General features: G+C 50.6%; 3 protein-coding genes across 7 annotated transcripts; all 3 read right to left on the reverse strand.

The window, feature by feature from the left end:
- Positions 1-756: 756 nt before the first annotated feature.
- LOC149915046 (C4b-binding protein alpha chain-like) lies at positions 757-7,139 on the reverse strand. Its single transcript, XM_090124523.1, has 12 exons — positions 6,514-7,139; positions 6,246-6,431; positions 5,573-5,669; positions 4,612-4,694; positions 4,127-4,318; positions 3,378-3,560; positions 3,062-3,247; positions 2,818-2,911; positions 2,422-2,507; positions 1,711-1,917; positions 1,241-1,264; positions 757-1,000 (listed from the first exon to the last, which is right to left on the reverse strand). Exons 1-12 carry the CDS (start codon positions 6,575-6,577, stop codon positions 957-959), a joined length of 1,446 nt encoding a protein of 481 aa, XP_089980649.1. The 5' UTR covers positions 6,578-7,139; the 3' UTR covers positions 757-956.
- A 55-nt stretch (positions 7,140-7,194) lies between these two features.
- Positions 7,195-10,836, reverse strand: LOC116237085 (complement decay-accelerating factor). Its single transcript, XM_031606030.2, has 9 exons — positions 10,608-10,836; positions 10,279-10,470; positions 9,543-9,734; positions 9,274-9,370; positions 9,104-9,189; positions 8,756-8,842; positions 8,571-8,597; positions 7,845-7,902; positions 7,195-7,559 (listed from the first exon to the last, which is right to left on the reverse strand). The coding sequence occupies exons 1-9, from the start codon at positions 10,678-10,680 to the stop codon at positions 7,499-7,501; spliced, it is 873 nt and encodes a 290-aa protein (XP_031461890.2). The 5' UTR covers positions 10,681-10,836; the 3' UTR covers positions 7,195-7,498.
- Positions 10,837-12,628: 1,792 nt separating this feature from the next.
- LOC149915047 (complement decay-accelerating factor-like) lies at positions 12,629-18,436 on the reverse strand. 5 transcript variants are annotated; one of them, XM_090124519.1, is made up of 11 exons: positions 17,426-18,436; positions 17,040-17,228; positions 16,424-16,615; positions 15,939-16,038; positions 14,959-15,041; positions 14,370-14,564; positions 14,119-14,178; positions 13,867-13,995; positions 13,571-13,756; positions 13,372-13,464; positions 12,629-12,950 (listed from the first exon to the last, which is right to left on the reverse strand). In XM_090124519.1, exons 1-11 carry the CDS (start codon positions 17,553-17,555, stop codon positions 12,916-12,918), a joined length of 1,392 nt encoding a protein of 463 aa, XP_089980645.1. In that variant the 5' UTR covers positions 17,556-18,436; the 3' UTR covers positions 12,629-12,915. The 5 variants fall into 5 exon arrangements, with proteins under 5 accessions (XP_089980645.1, XP_089980644.1, XP_089980648.1 ...); XM_090124518.1 differs by having other exon boundaries at positions 12,629-12,953; XM_090124522.1 differs by having other exon boundaries at positions 13,372-13,468.
- Between the last annotated feature and the right edge of the window lie 80 nt (positions 18,437-18,516).

Raw genomic sequence — 18,516 nt, forward strand, 5'->3', positions numbered from 1 at the left:
CCCCAGGGACAAGTAAATAAAGGCTCTGCTTGGTGTCTGTCTGTGCCAACCTCAGGTGCAACCTCAGCTGCAAATCCTTTTGGGTGCAGTGGGCGCTCTGGGCACCCCAGGCAAGCAGAGCAAGAAGCCCAGCCCTGCTTTCCCCCCCACCAGCACAGCAGCCCTGAGGTCTCACAGCTGGGCAGCTTGAGCAGAAAGTGAAAATGTTGACACCAAGTGACTTTCTGCAGCTGGGTGGCAGCTCACTGCAGGCAGGAAGGAAGAGCAGCTCTGGGCAGTTGGAGAGAAGCACTGATACCAAACAGGGAGGTGGCAAACACTTTCACACCATTTTTGAACCTAATTATAGCACAAACAGGAAGAGTCAGAATAGTTATTTGTCACAAGGCGTTTATATTTATATTCTCTCCAGTAAAATTACCCATCTATAAGGCTTGTTTTGTCCAGACTGGCCTTGAAGAAAATGCTACAGTGTGCTTCTATGCAAACATTGTCAGTGCTTTCAGTGTCACAGTATTTGGCTCACACTACTTTTTCAAGTACATACCACTCATACAGAGACAGTCACACATCAGGACACTTCAGACAGCTGTAAACCCTAATGGGGTCGAGGCTCAGCATTACCTCAGTGGGGCTGAAAATCAGAATACAGAGGTACCCAAAGCGCCCAATTTCCTCGACTCCACAGCAGTGCTGTTCAAAACCCTTTGGCATCACTGCCACTTCCCATAGCAATAACCACACTCACATCTGAGCCACTGGCACAGCCACACTGTTGTTGTGTCCAGCACAACGCCAGCTAAAAAGTGCAACTGCTTGTCTGGGGGGGCACTAGGGCTCAACATCATCTTTATCCATCACAGGTCTGCCAGTCGTATTGCAGGGTTGATTTCTCCAGAAGGCAACGCAGGGCACAACCACATCCAACCATCTGCCTGCTGCAGCCATGTCCTGATCTAGAAGTTCATCACCAACATTGCCAGGAGGAGGGGCAGGACTCCTGCAAAGGCAAAAGGAACTTGAGGCTGTGCACTCACCCTTTCCCTCCCAGCCACAAACATGCAGCACCTCCGCCTTCCTCCCCACCTCTTTTTCACAGCAACAAAAACATAAGTATGACAACAGATTGCTATGGAAGACTCTTCAGCCTGTTTCAGGTTTAAGTAAAGCACATAAAGAACCAGTAATGTAAAGATACCCAAGAATGGGAGCACAACGATCTGCAGTACGTGTCACTTACCAACAATGATGCTGCTCGCTCCATCTGAAAAGGAAGAAAGCCAACATGTGACTCTGCACAACCATGCAACACTTCAAGGCATCTGATTATAGAGCACTGAGCAGCTCAAAGCCAAAGGGAGCCCTTCAGGACATCTGATTATACAGCACTGAGCAGCTCAAAGCCAGCGCACGTGTAGAAAGGGAGCTGTGCATCACCCTGCACTGCCCTGCACCAGGGGGGGTGAATCCATCTGTGTTTAAGCAGATAACACTCCTATCAGCCTGCAAGGCTGTGATGCAGCCCAGTCCCATGCTGTTAGCATGAGATTCTAAGTGGGGTTGTTCCAGGAAGTGCAGATGGCATATTCTGAGCTGAGCTGTTTCTTTGAGGGTTCAAAGAGAAAGTAAAAATAGGGTGGTTTTTTCTGTTTTTTTTTCTTTTTTCTTTAACAGACAGAAGACAGCAAGACAGCCCCAGGAGATAATCACCTCTGCACTCAGGAGTGGGTGTGCTCCAGACTCCACGGTCCTGAGCCTTTGCTAGGCACTGAATGGTGCTGCCTCCAGCCAGGATGAAGCCATCGTTACAGGAATAAACCACAACGGAGCCCTGGGGGAAGTCTGTGACCTCTGTGCCATTGTGAACCCCATTGCCGATGCTGGGGGGCTGTTCACAGAGAATACCAGAGCGCTTTCCTAGGGGGAACAGAACCAAGAGAGACTGAAAATGTACACAGTGTGCACGGAGAGAAGGAAATACAGCCAGGGCCATGCATCTAGCAGCAAGTGGGGATGCTTTGAGTGCTCCTGCTAAGTGCCAGACCTCAGCTACTGCCCTTAGCCCAGCTCTGGAGTCTCAGCCCATCTGCAAGACATGGGAGTGACAGTCAGAAGCATTTCAGCCATTCCCAGCTTCCCATCACACCATGCATTACCTGACTTCAGCATTACAGCAAATCAAGAGGATAGAGCTCTTACGTCCCTGGTAAGAGAAAGAAAACTCTCCCCACTCAAAACTCAGGTAGTAATTTTTCTTTTCCTGTAACTTTTGCTCTTCCTTCACTCCTCAGCTTAATCTCTGTGAGGCCCATAATGCCTCACAGTACAAGTTAGTACTGAAATCCCAGCCCCATCGCAGCTACACCAGAGCAGTCCCAGCTGTTATCCCCATGGCTTGGTGCAGCTTTTCCTTTTCCTTACTTTCACAGGATGGGAGATCCACGTCCCATTCAACTCCATTCCCCACTGCCACGCATTTGGCAGAAGATGATCCCTTTAATTCGTACCTAAAGAAAGAGGAGAGGTTTAGCACACTCCAGAAAACAACCCAGCAATGGTTCTCCCTTCCTCCCATGGCACGGATGGAAGCAATCAGCCAGGAGCTGCTCCTGCTACAGAATGGGATCTGGGCCACTTGGGTGAGTAATGGCACTGTGGTGCTGTGCAGGCAGCACATGGCTGATGTGAAGAGTTCCCAGCATCAGTGCTCAGTGAGCATTGCCTCTCTCAGCCCAGTTACACTCAACATGCAGCTGTACTGGGATCTTGCACTGGGAACCAGCCTATTGGAGTCCCTGATTCTCTGCCCCAACTCACTCAGCGTTGCAGGAGAAGGTCACAGTTGCCCCAAACAGGAAACTGTCCTCATTCACAATCCCATTCTGTATTGTGGGTGCAGTGCATTGCTGACCTAGAGAAAAAGAAGCTGATTCATACATCTTGAAGCACGAAAGCTGTAGGTGTGTCTGCAAACCCAGAGCTGGACACCAACCAGAGTAACCAGCATCTCGAGCAGGTTTAGCTCACTTGCTTGGCCAAGCAGAAGAGCAGAGGTACCCACGTGTGCACAGCGCAGAGCCTGCAGACCAGGTCATGTCCAGCAGACAGGTGACTTCCAGGGTCTTCCCATTCTCCGTGGTGAAACCTGGCTGACACTGGTATGTCAGCTTCGTTCCAGCCAAGGAGCTGCTGCTTGCAGCCCCTGTTAACTCAGCAGAAGGGATGCTGGGAGGAGGGCCACAGTATCCTGACAATTGGAGAGAAAAGCAATGCTAGCTACCAAAGCTAACGTGGTCCATGCACTGCTGCACCATCTGCAGCACACTGATGCAAGCTTCAGGGCAACTGCTTCAGGAAGAAAGTCTGTCTGTACTCACGTGGGTCACAGGTTGGCAGAGGTGGCTTCCAGGCACTGTCTGCATCACAGGTAACCGTCTGAGCGCCGCTCAAAGCGTGCCCAGGAGCACACTCAAAGCTCACTTTTTCTCCATACGTGTACTCAGTGGCAAAGCTATTTAAAGTCTTCCCATTTTCCACTTCTGGCTTTTCACATCTCACCACTGGAAGTGAAGGGAAGTCGATAAGAACACTTGTTACAAGAAGAAAAAGCATCACCAGGGCCACTGCGTGAGAAGCTCCTATAGAAAGTGGCACATAGGCTTGACACAAGCACTCAGTGAGCAGAGAACCGTGAAGAAACAGCCTCCACAACCTCCTTGGGCAACCTGTTCCAGTGGCTTACCAACCTCTGGGTGAAAAACTTCCTCCTAATATCCAACCTAAACCTCCCCTGTCTCAGTTTAAAACCATTTCCCCTTGCCCTATCACTATCCACCCTCATTACCAGCCGTTCTCCTTCCTGTTTATACTCTCCTTTCAAATATTGGAAGGCCACAATGAGGACTTCATCTGCCTACACTCACGCAGTTCAGGTTATCACAGCAGCTTTCCATGTGCTGAGGAACCCACTGCACCACGCCTTGTCTCTGACTATGGGAAACCACTGCACCGTGGAATCCATTCAGACTCAAATCATTCTCATGTTTGTCAGCTGAGTGGAAAGAATTCATACGAGAGAACGATGAGAAACAAAGCAAAAGAATAAGGAGAGGAAGAAGGTATTTACCTTTGCATTCTGGGGCTGGACCGCTCCATATCCCATTGAATTTCTCATCTGATGTACAGTGAATTGTGGCGTTTCCAATGAGAGAAAACCCATTTTTGCAGCTGTAGGTTACAGCTACCCCAAAGATGTACTCTGTGTGCACACCACTTTGCTGTCCATTCTCAATGGCAGGGGGTGGCTGACAGGGAATAACTGCACAGGTAGAAAAACACAAAAACATTTCAATCAAACATGAAACTGAGGTCTACCTACTTCTACAAACGAACAAATGACTGCCAAGAAAAGGCAAAGAAAAGCTGAAGAAGCAGCCCTAAGGCAATCATCTCAACCCAGTGTCCTGAATGCTGACACTCCTTCAGATTCCACACGTGTTTTTTTAGTGATAAAGCAGCAGAAAAGCAGCTGTAGTCTAAGAGGAGAGGCTGAAGGAAAGGTGTGCAGCAGTAGCTTTGAGGACCTACACAAAGCACTTAAGATGTAATTACCTTCACAGTGTGGAACATGATCCCAACCAACATCATTGCCATTCAGAATGCATTGTGCAGTCGGATTCCCAACTAAACGGTACCTGAGAGCAAAAAGATTGAATCTCTTAAAAAGAAATGTGAAAAAACTTGTGAAATGCAAAGTTGTGCAGTTTCTAATGGTGCTCTCTGCGGAAGCTGAGCCTTAGGGGAAACAACAGCCATCCAACCCATAAAATACAACCTCTCAGTACCTAAAGGCTTCGGGGAGACCTCAGCGTGGCCTTCCAATATTTGAAAGGAGAGTATAAACAAGAAGAAGAATGGCTGTTAATGAGGGTGGATAGTGATAGGACAGGGTGAATGCCTTTAAACTGAGACAGGGGAGGTTTAGGTTAGATACTAGGAGGAAGTTTTTCACCCAGAGGGTGGTGAGGCACTGGAACAGGTTGCCCAAGGAGGCTGTGGATGCCCCATCCCTGCAGGCATTCAAGGCCAGGCTGGATGTGGCTCTGGGCAGCCTGGGCTGCTGGTTGGTGACCTGCACACAGCAGGGGGTTGGAACCAGATGAGCACTGTGGTCCTTTTCAACCCAGGCCATCCTATGATTCTGAAGAAAGGCAGCATTGGATGCAATGCTGGCAGCAGTGGGGTACACAGGAGCTTCCCCAGTCCCATGCTGTGCAATGGGGGCTCAGAAGTGTCACCAGCAGCCCCATCACTGCTCCCGTTCCCTGCATCCCCAGTGCACCAAAGCCCATCCCAAGGGCCCTTAGCTGAGACACCGAGCTGCAAGAAATTTGAAAGAGCTCACTCTCACACCCAGAACATCACTTGTTCTGACAGCAGGAGCGGGAGAAGCACGGACCCCACAGCCAGCTGCTCCCAGCACCTCCTGAAGGGACAGGGATTCAACCCACAGGCATTAAAAGCATCCCATCCCCTCACTGCTGCCTCCATCCTCGACCCACTGCAGCCTTACCCAGTCCTGCAGGTGAAATTTATCGTAGCTCCAAACTGGAGGTTGGTGCTGAAGTGGAAGTCACCATTCGGTATTTCTGGCAGTTCACACAACTTTCCTGGCAGGGCAAATGCTCAGCATTAGTTGTTTTTTATTGCAGTCAATGCCACACAGCATCACACTGCTGTTCAGAGTCACTGCAGAGCAGGAGCTCTTTTTCCAGCCTTCCTCCTCAGCACTTTCGGAAACACAAAATAACTTTAACTTTTGAGGAATGGAAAGTTAAACACAGCCAAGGGCAACCAGCACAATAAAGGTTTGTATGATTACTGAGGCTTGAAACTGATGTAGAAGTGAAATCATGGTCTGTAGGGGAGGAAAGCAGCGCAGAAGGGGCAGAAGGGAACCTCAGTGTTATTGTTGGGACAGCGCATGAGGAATCTCACTTTGCCCCTTTGTACCCTACTTCTCTGGAATTCTATTTCAGCATTTACACCGCATCAGCAGATGGTAAAGTGAGTAAGTGCAGAGTTCATGCCCAAGAGATTAACATGCCTCAGCACAAAGGGCAGCTCTGCTCGGGCACTCTGAGTGCCCAGAATAGGGATTAACAGCGATCCTGTTGGGGTATCCATCCCAGCTGTGTGAAACCCTGGGGGTTCTGGGGACCCCGCCCCAACACGGGGGCACTCACCGATGCAGAAATCGGGGTCTGACGCCCAGGTGGAGTCGGGCAGGCAGGTGACGTGATGGGACTTGCTGACATCTCTCATGTATCCCGGACGGCAGCGGTACTTCAGCACCTCCCCAACGGGGTACGAAGAGTTGGTAGGACCGGGGGGCTCCGCAAAAACGAACCTCGGCGGTTCCGGGCAATCACCTGCAGGCACGGGGAGGCGATCAGCAGCGCTCCTCGCGGTGTTTCCCCAGCGTGGGCTCCGCTCCCCCCGGGTCCAACTCACCGCACGCTCCGGGCAACGCCAGCAGCGCAGCGCCGAGCCACAGCAGCGCCGTTCCCACGGCCATCCCTGGATGCTCCGATGCGCGATGCCGCGAGCAGCCCAGCAGCACGGCTCTGCTCAGCCCTGCTCACCTTCTCACCGCCTTTTCCGGAGCGAGCGGAGGCTGCATCAGCGCCAGTAGGTCACGTTGTACCACGAAATCCTTCCGCCTCCGTAGGAAAATGAGGAACCGGGCCCAGCACACTCGCACACACCCACATCCACACCTACATCCACTCCGGACGGGGCGCGGTCACCTCCCGCCGAGCTGAGCGCAGCCCCGCGATGCGCGAAGGTTTCGCCCTCAATTAGCGGAGTCACAGCGAGGGCTGTGCGGGTCGGTGCCTCCATCCACCCCCTCCGCCCGCCCTCCCCGTGCCCGCGGGTACGAGCTTTCCTGCAACACCAACATCTCCATCACCGCCCGTCCCAGCGGCTGTGCCACCAACAGCGCGACGCAGCGGCAGCCACCCGCATAGAGGCTGATTGCCTCGGCCTGAGAACGCGATTGCGGAAGCACCGGAGTGATGCGAGATATTTTTCTCATCGCAAATGTGACAAAGCAGACGGGCAGTGTGATGGTATTGCTTATTTTGTATTCCTTTCACTGAAAAAAAAATGTGACAGTTTTGCTATAAATACTGTAGTTTTCAAACTTTTATCTGCAAGCTACTAAATGAGGCTTAGCAAAACAGACGTGCAAATGCAGTGTTTTACATGGGATCATTCTCCTGGCGGAAAGAAATGATTACTGAATATTAAAAGTCTCAGTTTAAGAACTGGGAAAATGTTCTTCTGACACTAAAAATAAAGTAAAATATTATAGAAAAGGAAAGGGAGCTGAAAACGAAGGAAGTTTGAACCTTCTGCTTCTCGATAGAGAGTTTCTCCATTGCAAAAATCCTGGTGCTTTTAGGAGTCGACTGCAGCTGCCCCTGCACACCCATCAGCTCTGTGCTCTGTAGCATGGGTTCTGCTCTTCATCCCCTGGATTTGGCTTGAAAGACCTGAAGAGACAGAGAAGAAAGGAAAAAATCTATAGAATAAACAATGATTGAATGGGGATCACATGAATGTGTAGCAAATGTAACATCCACTGCTCAGAGCTTAAAGTGCTCTGGCTCTGGGCAGCCTGAGCTGGTGGTTGGTGACCCTGCACATAGCAGGGGGGTTGAAACGAGATGATCATTGTGGTCCTTTTCAACCCAGGCCATTCTAGGATTCTATGAAATACCCCCATCATTAGGAAAAAGCCAAAGGTGACTGAGGAATGAAGAGCAGAGCCCACTTACCCAGTCTTTTTACTCGCACTGAACTTCTTGATGCTCCAAGCGACAATCACAGCAACTCCTTGGGAAGAAAACAAATGATAAACAGCAAATCCAGTGCGTAAGGTATGTCAAGTGTGTGAAACATCCCTAATGTGCCTCTCCTAATGGTGAAAGACGGGCAGCAAAATTCAGTGCTCTGCAGCACTGTCCCCACCTAGAGGCTCCTTCTCAGCCAGAGGAGTGCAACTCCCTTTTGTATCTCTGGAAAATGAGGACAAGGATCTCTAGGAGTTGTGCCACGCTGAAAGGTACCATCCTCATTTATTTGCTGCTCTTACAGACAGCTTGCTGTTCATTTTGTATTTTAAAGATACTCGCTGTTCCTGTACTTGATCTCTTTTGCAGCAAGAATGCTCTGAGATTTATTACCTCTCATCTCCCACAGTCTGCCAAGGCCTTGAAAACCAACGTTATCAGTGAAGAGTCACAGGGTGTATCATTTATGATCAACTTCTTTCATTGGCCTCCTTGGCTTCATCCCATCAACTGATGACATATTCTACCATAAGATAACCCATTGGAATGCGTGAGGTGCTGCTGCATGGCCCAACGACAGAGAAACCCAGGAACCCATAAAACTCATCACTAGGAGCTTAGAAATGAAGAAGCCAACACGACGGCCCCATATGTTCAATAGCAAATCGCAGGCATGTCAGGAAAAGACATCTTCCACATTAAGCTACTTACCAGTGACACAAGGGATGAGGACAAGTGCTGGATAAGAAAACAAAGAAACTGATATTAAAAACAAAAAAAAACCCAAAACAAAACAAAACAAAAAACCAAAAAAAAGCCACTGAGGCTCTGCAGTGGGGTGCAAGGATTACAATCACAGAGGCCTGAAGGCACAAAGAGCCTTCCTGAGCTCTTACGTAGGATGTAGCGGTTCTCCCATGCCTTCTCTTCCAAATGAGGGGTTGAGTTTGTCACTGCTGTAGTGCCAGTTACAGAGGGAGAAACTGAAGGAGAAATGGTCAGAAATGTTTAATTTACTGGAGATGGAATATAAATGCTCTTCTGCTACCAACCCACTTGAAACATGCTGCATTTGAAGGGAAAACTACGAGGCTGTGCATGTTGAGCCCACGCTGCTCTCTGATGGAGCTGGGCACCACCTCACAAAGCACAAATCCACAACAACTGGTAAAACCCACAACATTCAACGCTTTTTTAATACAGATATTCCATGTTTCCAGCCAAGTGCTGCTGGCCTCCCTTACCCTGACACGTTGGAAGTGGAGTCCAGGCAACCCCATTTCCCTGAGTGAAACATCGGATGAACGATATCCTTGATGACAGTGTGTACCTGCAGGTGGAAAAGGCACATCTATGCTCCATGCACTGACACCCCCAGGACCCCCCCCAAGGCAATGGGCATCCTCACACTCACCCTTTATTACAAACCACCTCGGCTCTCGCAAGGAAGAGGTGATCTGTTGCCACAACAGTGCCGTGTTCTGGATTTGTCGGAGGACCACAAGACTGCTCTAAAGAAATGAGAGCATCCTTAGGGCGCAGAGCAACAGAAATAGAAGAGCTGATGTGATTTTCGTGGTGGTGTTTCAAGCTAGATGTTTAGGAAAGCAGCCCCGTGCCCTGTGCTGAGGCTGCAGCAGGAGGGGGAAGCTGGAGGGAAGGAAACGATGCAGAGGCACCCACTGTGACACAGCTCAGGAACTTCCGACCACGTTGAATTCTCACGGCAGGTGCTGGTGGGGAGTTCAGCAGTGCTGTTCTCATAGCCTGGGTTGCAGTCGTAGCTCACAGTGATCCCAACAGCATAAAAATTCTTCATTTCATCTTCTTCTGATAGTTTGGCAAAAGCCACTTGGGGAGGGCTCTGGCAGCTGCCTGGTAATGAGGACAGACAAGCGTACAGCTCCAAAGCAAGAAACAACAATATTTTGCATTCAGATGGGTACAAATACATACAACCATGCACAAGCCTTTAGGATACTGCTACACTGACTGCTTTAAGAAAGCAATGGATAATCTCTATGGTTTTTTAAATGTCCACAGAGGGCTGCTTCACTGGAAAAGATTTCAAATGTTCAGTTGTGCTTTCTTGGAGCTGCCCACAAACTGGGTGCCCACCTGCACTGACAGCTCCACAGGTAGAACCTTTGGTGTGAGCCAGCACAGCCAATTAGCCACAGACTTTCCCACATTGTTAAGTCCAAATTAAGCTCTGGGCTGTGCCGGTGCTCCCCAGCTATTTTTCTTCCCCTCACTGCTGTGCTGCCCTGAGGTATCTGTGTTTATTAACACAGAGGCACCTGATCCAAGGCAAGGCACAGTCAGGAAGAAGGACAAGAAGAAGTTCCTCAGATGAGGAAGCCCTTACAGCCGTGATTGCTACAGCCATGAATACAGTCCCAAGCAGCAAACTACTCACGGTCACAGAACTCCTGCAGGTTGGACCATAGGGAGTTATTAAGGCACATTATTGTATCCAACCGAGATGGGATTTTCGATAAATTCTGGAGGCATCTGTACGTTACTTTGGAGCCCACGGGGAAGCTGTCCTTGTGCCGGATGTCCTCCGGGGGCTCTGCCCTGCTGAGGCTGGGCAGCGGCCCACAGTCACCTGTAAGAGAAGAAAAACGCATTCAGGAGGAGCTCCGCACCGAGGCGCGCAAAGGAGCGCAGCGCAAAGGAGCGCAGCGCAAAGGAGCGCAGCGCAAAGGAGCGCAGCGCAAAGGAGCGCAGCGCAAAGGATCTCACCGCACACCACGGGCAACAGCGACAGCGGGGACAGCAGCAGCGGCAGCAGCGAGCGGTACGGAGCGGAGCCCATCGCGGCCAGCGGGCATTTGGGGAAATCCTCCAGCCCCGGCTCCGCCCGGCCCCGGCCCCGCCCGGCCCGCAGCAAGGGGAGCGGAGCCGCCCTCGGGCTCGGGGCAGCGGTGGTCTGTCTTCATCCTCCCTCTTGAGGTTGGGCGGCTCCCTTCATCACCCAGTAAAGGGTGAATTCCACGGAGAACTCAGTTATCTTTTAATATTGTTATTATTATATATTTTTTAAGCCTTATTTCCTTTTTCAATACGGCTTGAGCTCCATCCAAAGCGTTTGCAGTGGGGCCAAGAGCTGTTTTCTTAAGGGAGGGGTCAGGCAGCCTGGATGGTGTACTCATTTTAGATATGTACTTGTGATGACTGAGTATGTGGAGATCGCTGGTCACCTGCGGTGTGAATGAGGGCAGCGGCTGGGTTGCGTAAAACAGGAAAAAAATGCTCTAAATGCTGGGAAATCTCTGGTATTGCTTTACGGCAGCGACCTCAGGGCAAGAAAACAAAGCGCAGAGAAGCATCCGACCCTGAGCTGAGCTTAGCTGAGCCAGTTGACAGCACAGCAGTTCTGCTCGCTGCAGCCACTGTGTTATCTCACCCTGCCAGCCCTCCCCGTGCAGAAGCCAAAGGCAGAAGGGAGGGCAGCGCTGCAGCTGGAGCAGACCCAGGCTCTGGCAGGAAGAGCACGAGGTTTCCAGCCAAACCAGTTTGCAGAGCCACGCGTGGGAGCTGCCCATAGAACTGTGCCCTCCACCCTCGGATCTGCACAGCCCTACGGTCAGCAGCTCCCACCCAGTCTGCCCAGAGGGGCCCATAATGCAGAGGGGCTCAGGCAGGTGTGTGTTCCCCCCCCCTGCCATGTTGCTCACCTCTCTGATTCAAAGTGCTTTTTGGGAGCACTCGCATTCCCCAGCACTGCTGCACGGGCTGCTTTTCTTTCTTGCTTTATTTCTTGGAAACTAAACTTGCATCAGAATCAAACTCAGAGATAAATATGGAGGAGTGACGATAAAGAATTGCTCACCTCGTCGAGATGTCTCCCAAAGCCTTGAACACAACGTGCAATGCACACAGCAAGCACTGAGCTGGCGCTCAGAAACAGCCATCATTTATTATGAACTGTAAATAAAGACCCAGACACCCCCAAATATAAGGCAGTTACAGCACAGGATGGGACAGAGATGACAGCTAATGATGTAACACTGGCATTTCTGCTTTCTCTGTTGCACTGTGATGACATGAGAACAATACTTGTGGCTGTTAGCTTTCCTGTAGTCTCAATGGAAATACAAGTGGCAAAAATAATAATAATAATTACATTTGATACAACAACAACAAGAAGCTTTTGCTAATGAAAGTGCTTACAGTGCCAAAGATCAAAAGGCCAGTATTTAATTTCTTGTGCAGAGTGCTATGGTTTTCTAACAGGAGGGCAATGGAGGAAGGCAGCACTCTGGTTGCACTATGGCTGTGACAAGGGAGCACTGCGGATATCTGAGTCTCCTCTGTGGGCTCCCTGCATGCCTCTGTGTTTGTGCCAATTGCTGTGGCAGCAGTCTGTATCTCTAGGTGGGGGGGTGGGGAGTGGAAACTCTGACTGTAAGAGATTGTGACACCAAGGAGATCTGGCTGAAATTCTGCAAACAGCACAAAGAGGGTTGGGGAAACCACAGCTTGCTTTGCTCAGAGGGATTGATGAGTGGATTTGTGACCTTAGAGCTCCAGGCTGGATGTGGCTGTGGGCAGCCTGGTCTGGTGGTTGGTGATCCTGCACACAGCAGGGTACTGAAATGAGATGATCATTGTGGTCCTTTTCAACCCAGGCTATTCTAGGGTTCTATGAACAGCTAACATCTCCGATGGGAGAGGCAGCCATGGCAATCAGCCAACATCGGTGCCCATAAATTTTCATCCTGGAAACCTTCAAGCACATCACAATTTAGAAAAACATACTTCATACATGTCTGTGAGGCGAGCCTGGCATAGCTTCCTTGTGTCAAAGGAAAACAAGTGAGTCTGAAGAAGCACAACCACTGCAGGAGGTGCCTCAGGAGCAGAGCGCAATGACGGATTTCGGTGGTTTATACTTACAGTGCCATTTTCTTTTAAATAAAAAACAAGGTGTTTAGGCCATGGTACACCACTGAATTGCATGGGACAGCGTGTGCAGGCACACAGGGAGAGCTCAGTGCCTCCAATCGGGTTTCCCCATGGCTGGGATGTGTCGGGGCTCTGCTTTGAGTCACGGCCGGGTCGGAGCTGCTGCGTTCACCCAAACTGCTGAAGAAATGCCAGGAATGACAAAACAATTAAAAAGGAAAACCAACAGGAAGAGGTTTTTAGATCTGTTTTCGCTCTGAAGGCACATAATAGAGCAGCAGAGAGGGTTTTTAGAAGGGAAAAAAAAAAAAACGACAGGGCAAAGCTTTTCCCTTTCCATCCCTGCTGTGTTTTCCAGGATGCTTCCAGCCAGTCTTTGTTACTAGCAAGGGCCTACATCCCCAACTTCATCCCTCTTTGTGATCCAGAAGGAACAGTGCAGGGATGGGATGGGCTCACACCCAAAGGCTTTGCTCCACATCTCCAGCTGTGCAGTGAGACCCTCCAGTGGTCTCTGGGGGTCCTATGCCATTCCCACTGATCATTTTCTGCTTACCTCTCCTGCTTTGCCGCTGTTTCCAACCCAACCAACACTCACCATTCCTACAGGTAAAAGAGCCCTTTGCAACGGATGGGGAATCGGTGATAGCAGCACTTCTGCCACGTCCGGGTTCTCCTGGCTGCCCACGACCTTGCTGGTGTGGAACAACACAGCCTTAGCTGGGGTGGAGCTCAGAGCTCCGGGCTGTGTGCTGCAGCATCACTTCTAACAGCAGGTAAACAAATGAAACACTCACTTCCACAAAATGCTGCAGCTTTAGACCACCATGTGTTGTCAGAGCAGCCAGCCCTGGGGAGAACAGCAGAGATGCTGCGGTACTTGAAAGAACACGGAGATGATTGCTTGTGGGTTCCAGGAGAGAAGGAGCTTTGGGTTTTGTACAAAGGCATCACGAATTTGAGAGCTGAGGTAGCACAGCTCCCTGCCATGGAGGAGAAACATGGGAAGGAATGAGGGCTGTGGATATGGAAAGGGAACAAGCCATGGGTGCCACGAATGAGCTCTGAGCTCTATGGGCTGCGCTGGGCTCACCTGGCTTCCTGGAGAATGAAGAAGAGGAAGAAAAGGAGTTGGTGTTTTGGAGTGACTTCTTATAGAGGCTCATTTTCATTTCCATTGTGAAAGTCTTCTTGGGTGGTTTGAGGTCACGTCTCTGGGAACCTGAAAAAAATGAAAACCACAAAAACTCACAGAACGGCTTTTTCACTGAGCTGTGATAAAGGGGAAAATTAAGTCTGGAAATGTGGGGTTTAATTCAATTGGGTTGGAATCACTGCAACTCACTCTGGGGAGGAGGACTCCTTCCCATGGGTTTTACTGCAAGTTTGACAGGTGGGCTTTTCTCTGTGGTAAAAACAAGACACACTGGTCAAAGCTCTCCCTCTCAGACACTTCATCCCTTACTCAGCAGCACTGCTTGATTTCTTCTTCAGATCACAGTATGGCACATGCCTGTGCTGAGCAATCACAGTAGGCTCAGCTGGTACATAGTGAGCACCAAACCCATCAGAAATCCTTAATGCACAGGAAATCACCTTTACATTGGGGCACTGCTCCACTCCAGACCCCTCTTGCACTGTCTGCTCTCGTACAACGGATGCTCACATTCCCAATGAGTTGGAAGCCAGAGTCACAGCTGTAGGTCACTGTTGAGTTGTAAGGAAACTTTTCTACACCTTCACCATCGTGCCTCCCATCGCTGATCCGAGGAGGTGAAGAGCAGGTGATTACTGCATGACAGAAAGCCAAGATCAGCATTACTGAAAGCCTCAGGAATAATGAATGTGAAATGCTTCTTCTGAACCCAGCTAAGATATCTGAAGAGATCTGAACAGGTAAAGATGGGCTGCCAGTGCTCCCTGTGCTCAGCTTGCTGTGCCCTGGCTCTTCAGCCCTAGAAATCTCAGGGCTTCCACTGCTCACCTCACATCATGAGAAAATATTGTGATTCTGTGGGAACGGAACTGCTGAAATGCAGCATCAGCAGCAGAATGGGCTCTTCTGAGCTGCAGCGTTGGTGGCACGTAGCATAAAGAAAAACAAACGCTGTGTAGATGGAGTTACACCAGTCTTATAGCAGACCTTATCTTGTGGGAGCTCAGAGGAGGATCAGATCAGCCTTACATTCACAGGTTGGAAGTTTACTCCACTCAACGTTGTCTCCTTTAAGCCAACACTGGATGAAATTCCTCCCGTGGAGTTGGTACCTGTATGAAAGCACACAATGGAAGAAATCTGGGTGAGTACCCTGAAACTGTGAGCGTTTTCCTGCCAGTGCTGATATGATCAGATGGGAATCTGCCTTTCATGGACGTGCTGCTGGAAGCTGAGCTCCTGTCCTGGCAGCACTCACTTGCATCCTCCTGCTCTGAAACGTCATCATTTGCATACCAGTGATAATAGCTAATATTGCTTCCATGGATAACATAATCCCTCCACCCTCATGTGTGTATCCCATCCGTGGGATGTGCTGTCATTTCCCTCCAGACCTCCCTAAGGGAATATTTGTAAGAAAAAGTCTCTGCTGCACAGAGGGACAGAACAAGCAGGCGATGCCAGCTCCTGCTGGGGAGGAAGGAACAGAAGCTGGATATGTACAAGTTCCACTTTGCAAGCCTGCAGGTCGGCTAGCACTGCATGTGTGCCCTGATTGGAAGCAGAGAGAGGGCATGAGTCAGACTGATGGGTGGGAAGGGTTTTGCTCGTGTTTTCTAGCTCAGCTTGAACATTCAAACATAACTCCTTTTATTTATTATAGCACAAACACCTCCAGTTGAAATACTGCAGGTAATCTGTTTTGAGGTCTGCAGCTACAAAGTGATACCACGACAGTCCTGCTGGGGTATTTAACCCCCAGCAATTAGATTTCCTCTGGATGACACCTGAAAAAAAAAGGCTGCCATAAACCCAGGGCCCAGCCCACTCACTCCAGCTATGCCTCATCCCTTCCCAGCCCAAAGCTGGAATTCAAAAGGGAAAAGCACTCATCGCCAAAGCACTGCAGCAGGGACAGCTGCAAGAGAGCAACCCAGCCCAGAGCCACAGCTCCATGCATGAGCACCAGGAGTGCTGTGATCCAACACCAGCACTGCCTCAGGACTCACCCCTCATTGCAGAGAACGATCACACGTGTGCCAAACAGAAAATCTGTGGGTTGGAGGGTCCTCCCTGCAGGTGGGGCCGCTGGGGGACCACAGGATTTCCCTGCAGGGAGAAGGGCAGAGTGAGCATCCATCCCAGTGCTTTGGCTGTGGGGCACTCGGCTGTAAGAAACCTACAGCTGCCACACCGTCCTTCTTAATGCTGTATGGATTTCATTAGGGAACATGCTTGGTCTTCAGTGCTAGAAATCCTCCCTGCAAGTTGGCACTTGTCCCATGCATATGCTACGTCCAGCTGCAAACATTACGTGAAAATCAAAACAGATGTGTTTGTGCCAACAGGAAATATAGAACTCTACCAAATAAATGAAATAATTCCTGTATGAGGTCTTAAAGAGGAACATCCAGCTGAGCCTGCATTAAGTGTGTGGCCAAAGGGACATGGTTCAGCATGGGGATGCTCAGCAGCAGGCAGAGGCTGTACTCACTCTGGCATAACTCTGGGACCTCTGACCACATCAGGCTCTCAAGGCAGGTGCTGGTGGGTTGGCTTTCTGAGATGTTCTCATAACCAGGGCGGCAGACGTAGCTCACAGTGAACCCAACAGGGTAGAAATTGGTCATCTCGTCCGCCTCGGACAGGGCAGCAAAGTGCAGTGTGGTCGGTGTAGTGCAGCTCACTGGCAACCAAGGAGAGCAGGTCTGAGAGCAGGCAATGAGAGCCGTGCAAAGCAGAGCCTGAAAGTTCAGAAATCCTTGTTATGGAGCCTTTGAAGAGCTCTGTGTGCTCATTGCAGGTTACTTCTGCTCTCTTACTTCTGCTCTCTCAGCCTGCAGCCGTGCTAAATGCATACATCCATAAGCAAAGTGCAGCCTGGGATGCTCTGACTGCATGCACAAAGCTGCTAGCACCACGCACCGTGCTGCCAGGAGCTGCTGGATGCGGCTCAGCAGGAACAGCAGCATCACAGCTGCAGCTCCACTCACCCATCATCAACAGCACCGTGCCCATCTTTGCAGCAGTAAAGTATGCACACCGTGCAGAGCAGCTGCTGCAGAAGCTTTAAGTGAGAGGCAGCTCTGTCAGGAAAAGGGGGTATTTACGGCCACAGGGATCACGCAGCTCCGACCAGCGTGAGTCAGGCAGACACTGCACCGTATCCAACACCCCAGGGATCCTGATAGCACCGTGCAGACACGTGTAGGTCACCCTGGAGCCCACAGGGAAGCTGCTGAGCTGCTCGACTCCGGAAGGCTGGGAGTGGGTCATGCGAGGTGGGGGCCCACAGGCACCTGTGGTGTGAGAAGACCTCCTAGGGTGAGAACTCCACTCCCAGGAGGACAGCTCAGGATCTTCCCCTGAACAAAGGCAGCAGGCTGAGCTGCAGCCCTCGGGGATGGTGGTATTGTCATCCCCAGCCCCTCAGCAGAATGATGGGACCTGGGAAGGTCTCATTGCTGCCCCCCATGAATCCCAATGCTGTACTTACCGTGAGCCATCGGCATGCCAAGGAGCCACAGCAGAGCCAGGAGCAGTGCAGGACGTATGGATCCCTGCCCTGCAGCACGAGCCCAGCAGCTCGAGGTGTCTGGGTGCTTCCCTCCTCCTCCAGACCCCATCGCAGCAGTCCCTGCGCTGCTCTGCAGAGTGCTGCTGGCTCCTAGCAGCTGCTTTGGAAAGCTGGGAGGGGATGCAGCATCATGGATGCAGCCAAACTGGTGGAACAATGGAAACCCTCCCAGAACTCACACAGAGCTCAGCCCTTCTGCAGGAACACAGGGAGCAGTCATCACCCAGGGGCCTGGGCAAAGCCTCTGTGTCCTCCCAGCCAATACACACAGGGCTGGGGGAATCCTCAACCCTTTTATTGACACGAGATTGGCAGTGAGCACAGATTTACCACAACCAGATGCTGCCAGGACATAAAGCTTTAAGATTTAAGCCCCCGGCCCCTGCTCAGTCATTTGCTGGCAGTAACAGCACAGCTTTTCCATGAGCAGAGTTACTGAAACTAAAATAAAAGAATTATCCTTTTTGTCTGTTAATTTTTTCCTGGCTGCTTGACTCATTGGTAATTAGAGAGGGATGTGAGCAGCTCCATCTGCACCGAAATAAACATGACATCAGCCTAGGGCACACAGATGCATCGATGGGAACACACAGGGCAGAACACCCTGATCTTCTTGGTGCTTTCAGCACTGCTTAGGGAGGTATGCTGCCTCTGGTGTGGCACCAGGTGGCCACAGCATGGGTTTCCATGTGGCACAAAGACAGCTAACCAGCTCTGCACCCTGTTACTGCATCCCCTCATCCATTTGGTGAAGCATGGGATGCAATAGCAAAGCATCTCTTTGCATCCCATGAGATGTCATCACTCCCCTGGGCGTTGTACCAGAGATGATGGCAGAAGCACAGCACAGCCCAGGGCCACATGTTCATTGCATACCTGCCCTGTGCCCCCCTCCCTCCCCTCCCCACTGCTCTGCTCTTGGCCACATCTGCCTGACCTCAACAAACACTGCTTCATCTGCAGCCAATATGACAGACCAGAGGACATCTGCAGTCACACATCTGTTCTAT

The sequence above is a fragment of the Phasianus colchicus genome, chromosome 25, assembly GCF_987193195.1.
Source record: "Phasianus colchicus chromosome 25, bPhaCol1.hap1.1, whole genome shotgun sequence".
NCBI lineage: Eukaryota > Metazoa > Chordata > Aves > Galliformes > Phasianidae > Phasianus > Phasianus colchicus.

Bases quoted from the DNA above. Each gene is read 5' to 3' on its own strand.
- LOC149915046 (XM_090124523.1), bottom strand. From the start codon at position 6,577: ATGGCCGTGGGAACGGCGCTGCTGTGGCTCGGCGCTGCGCTGCTGGCG. The intron at 4,319-4,611 runs GTAATTACATCT...CTACCTGTGCAG, and splicing joins TCATGTTCCACACTGTGAAG to TTATTCCCTGTCAGCCACCC. The intron at 1,265-1,710 runs GTGATTATCTCC...CTTCCTTTTCAG, and splicing joins ACCCACTCCTGAGTGCAGAG to ATGGAGCGAGCAGCATCATT.
- LOC116237085 (XM_031606030.2), bottom strand. From the start codon at position 10,680: ATGGGCTCCGCTCCGTACCGCTCGCTGCTGCCGCTGCTGCTGTCCCCG. The intron at 9,735-10,278 runs GTGAGTAGTTTG...CCTCATTACCAG, and splicing joins CCTGCAGGAGTTCTGTGACC to GCAGCTGCCAGAGCCCTCCC. The intron at 7,903-8,570 runs GTAAGTAGCTTA...TTTCTTCCCAAG, and splicing joins CCTCATCCCTTGTGTCACTG to GAGTTGCTGTGATTGTCGCT.
- LOC149915047 (XM_090124517.1), bottom strand. From the start codon at position 17,555: ATGGGGTCTGGAGGAGGAGGGAAGCACCCAGACACCTCGAGCTGCTGG. The intron at 15,042-15,938 runs GTGAGTCCTGAG...GCTTTCATACAG, and splicing joins ATCGTTCTCTGCAATGAGGG to GTACCAACTCCACGGGAGGA. The intron at 14,179-14,369 runs GTGATTTCCTGT...TTTTTACCACAG, and splicing joins AGCAGTGCCCCAATGTAAAG to AGAAAAGCCCACCTGTCAAA.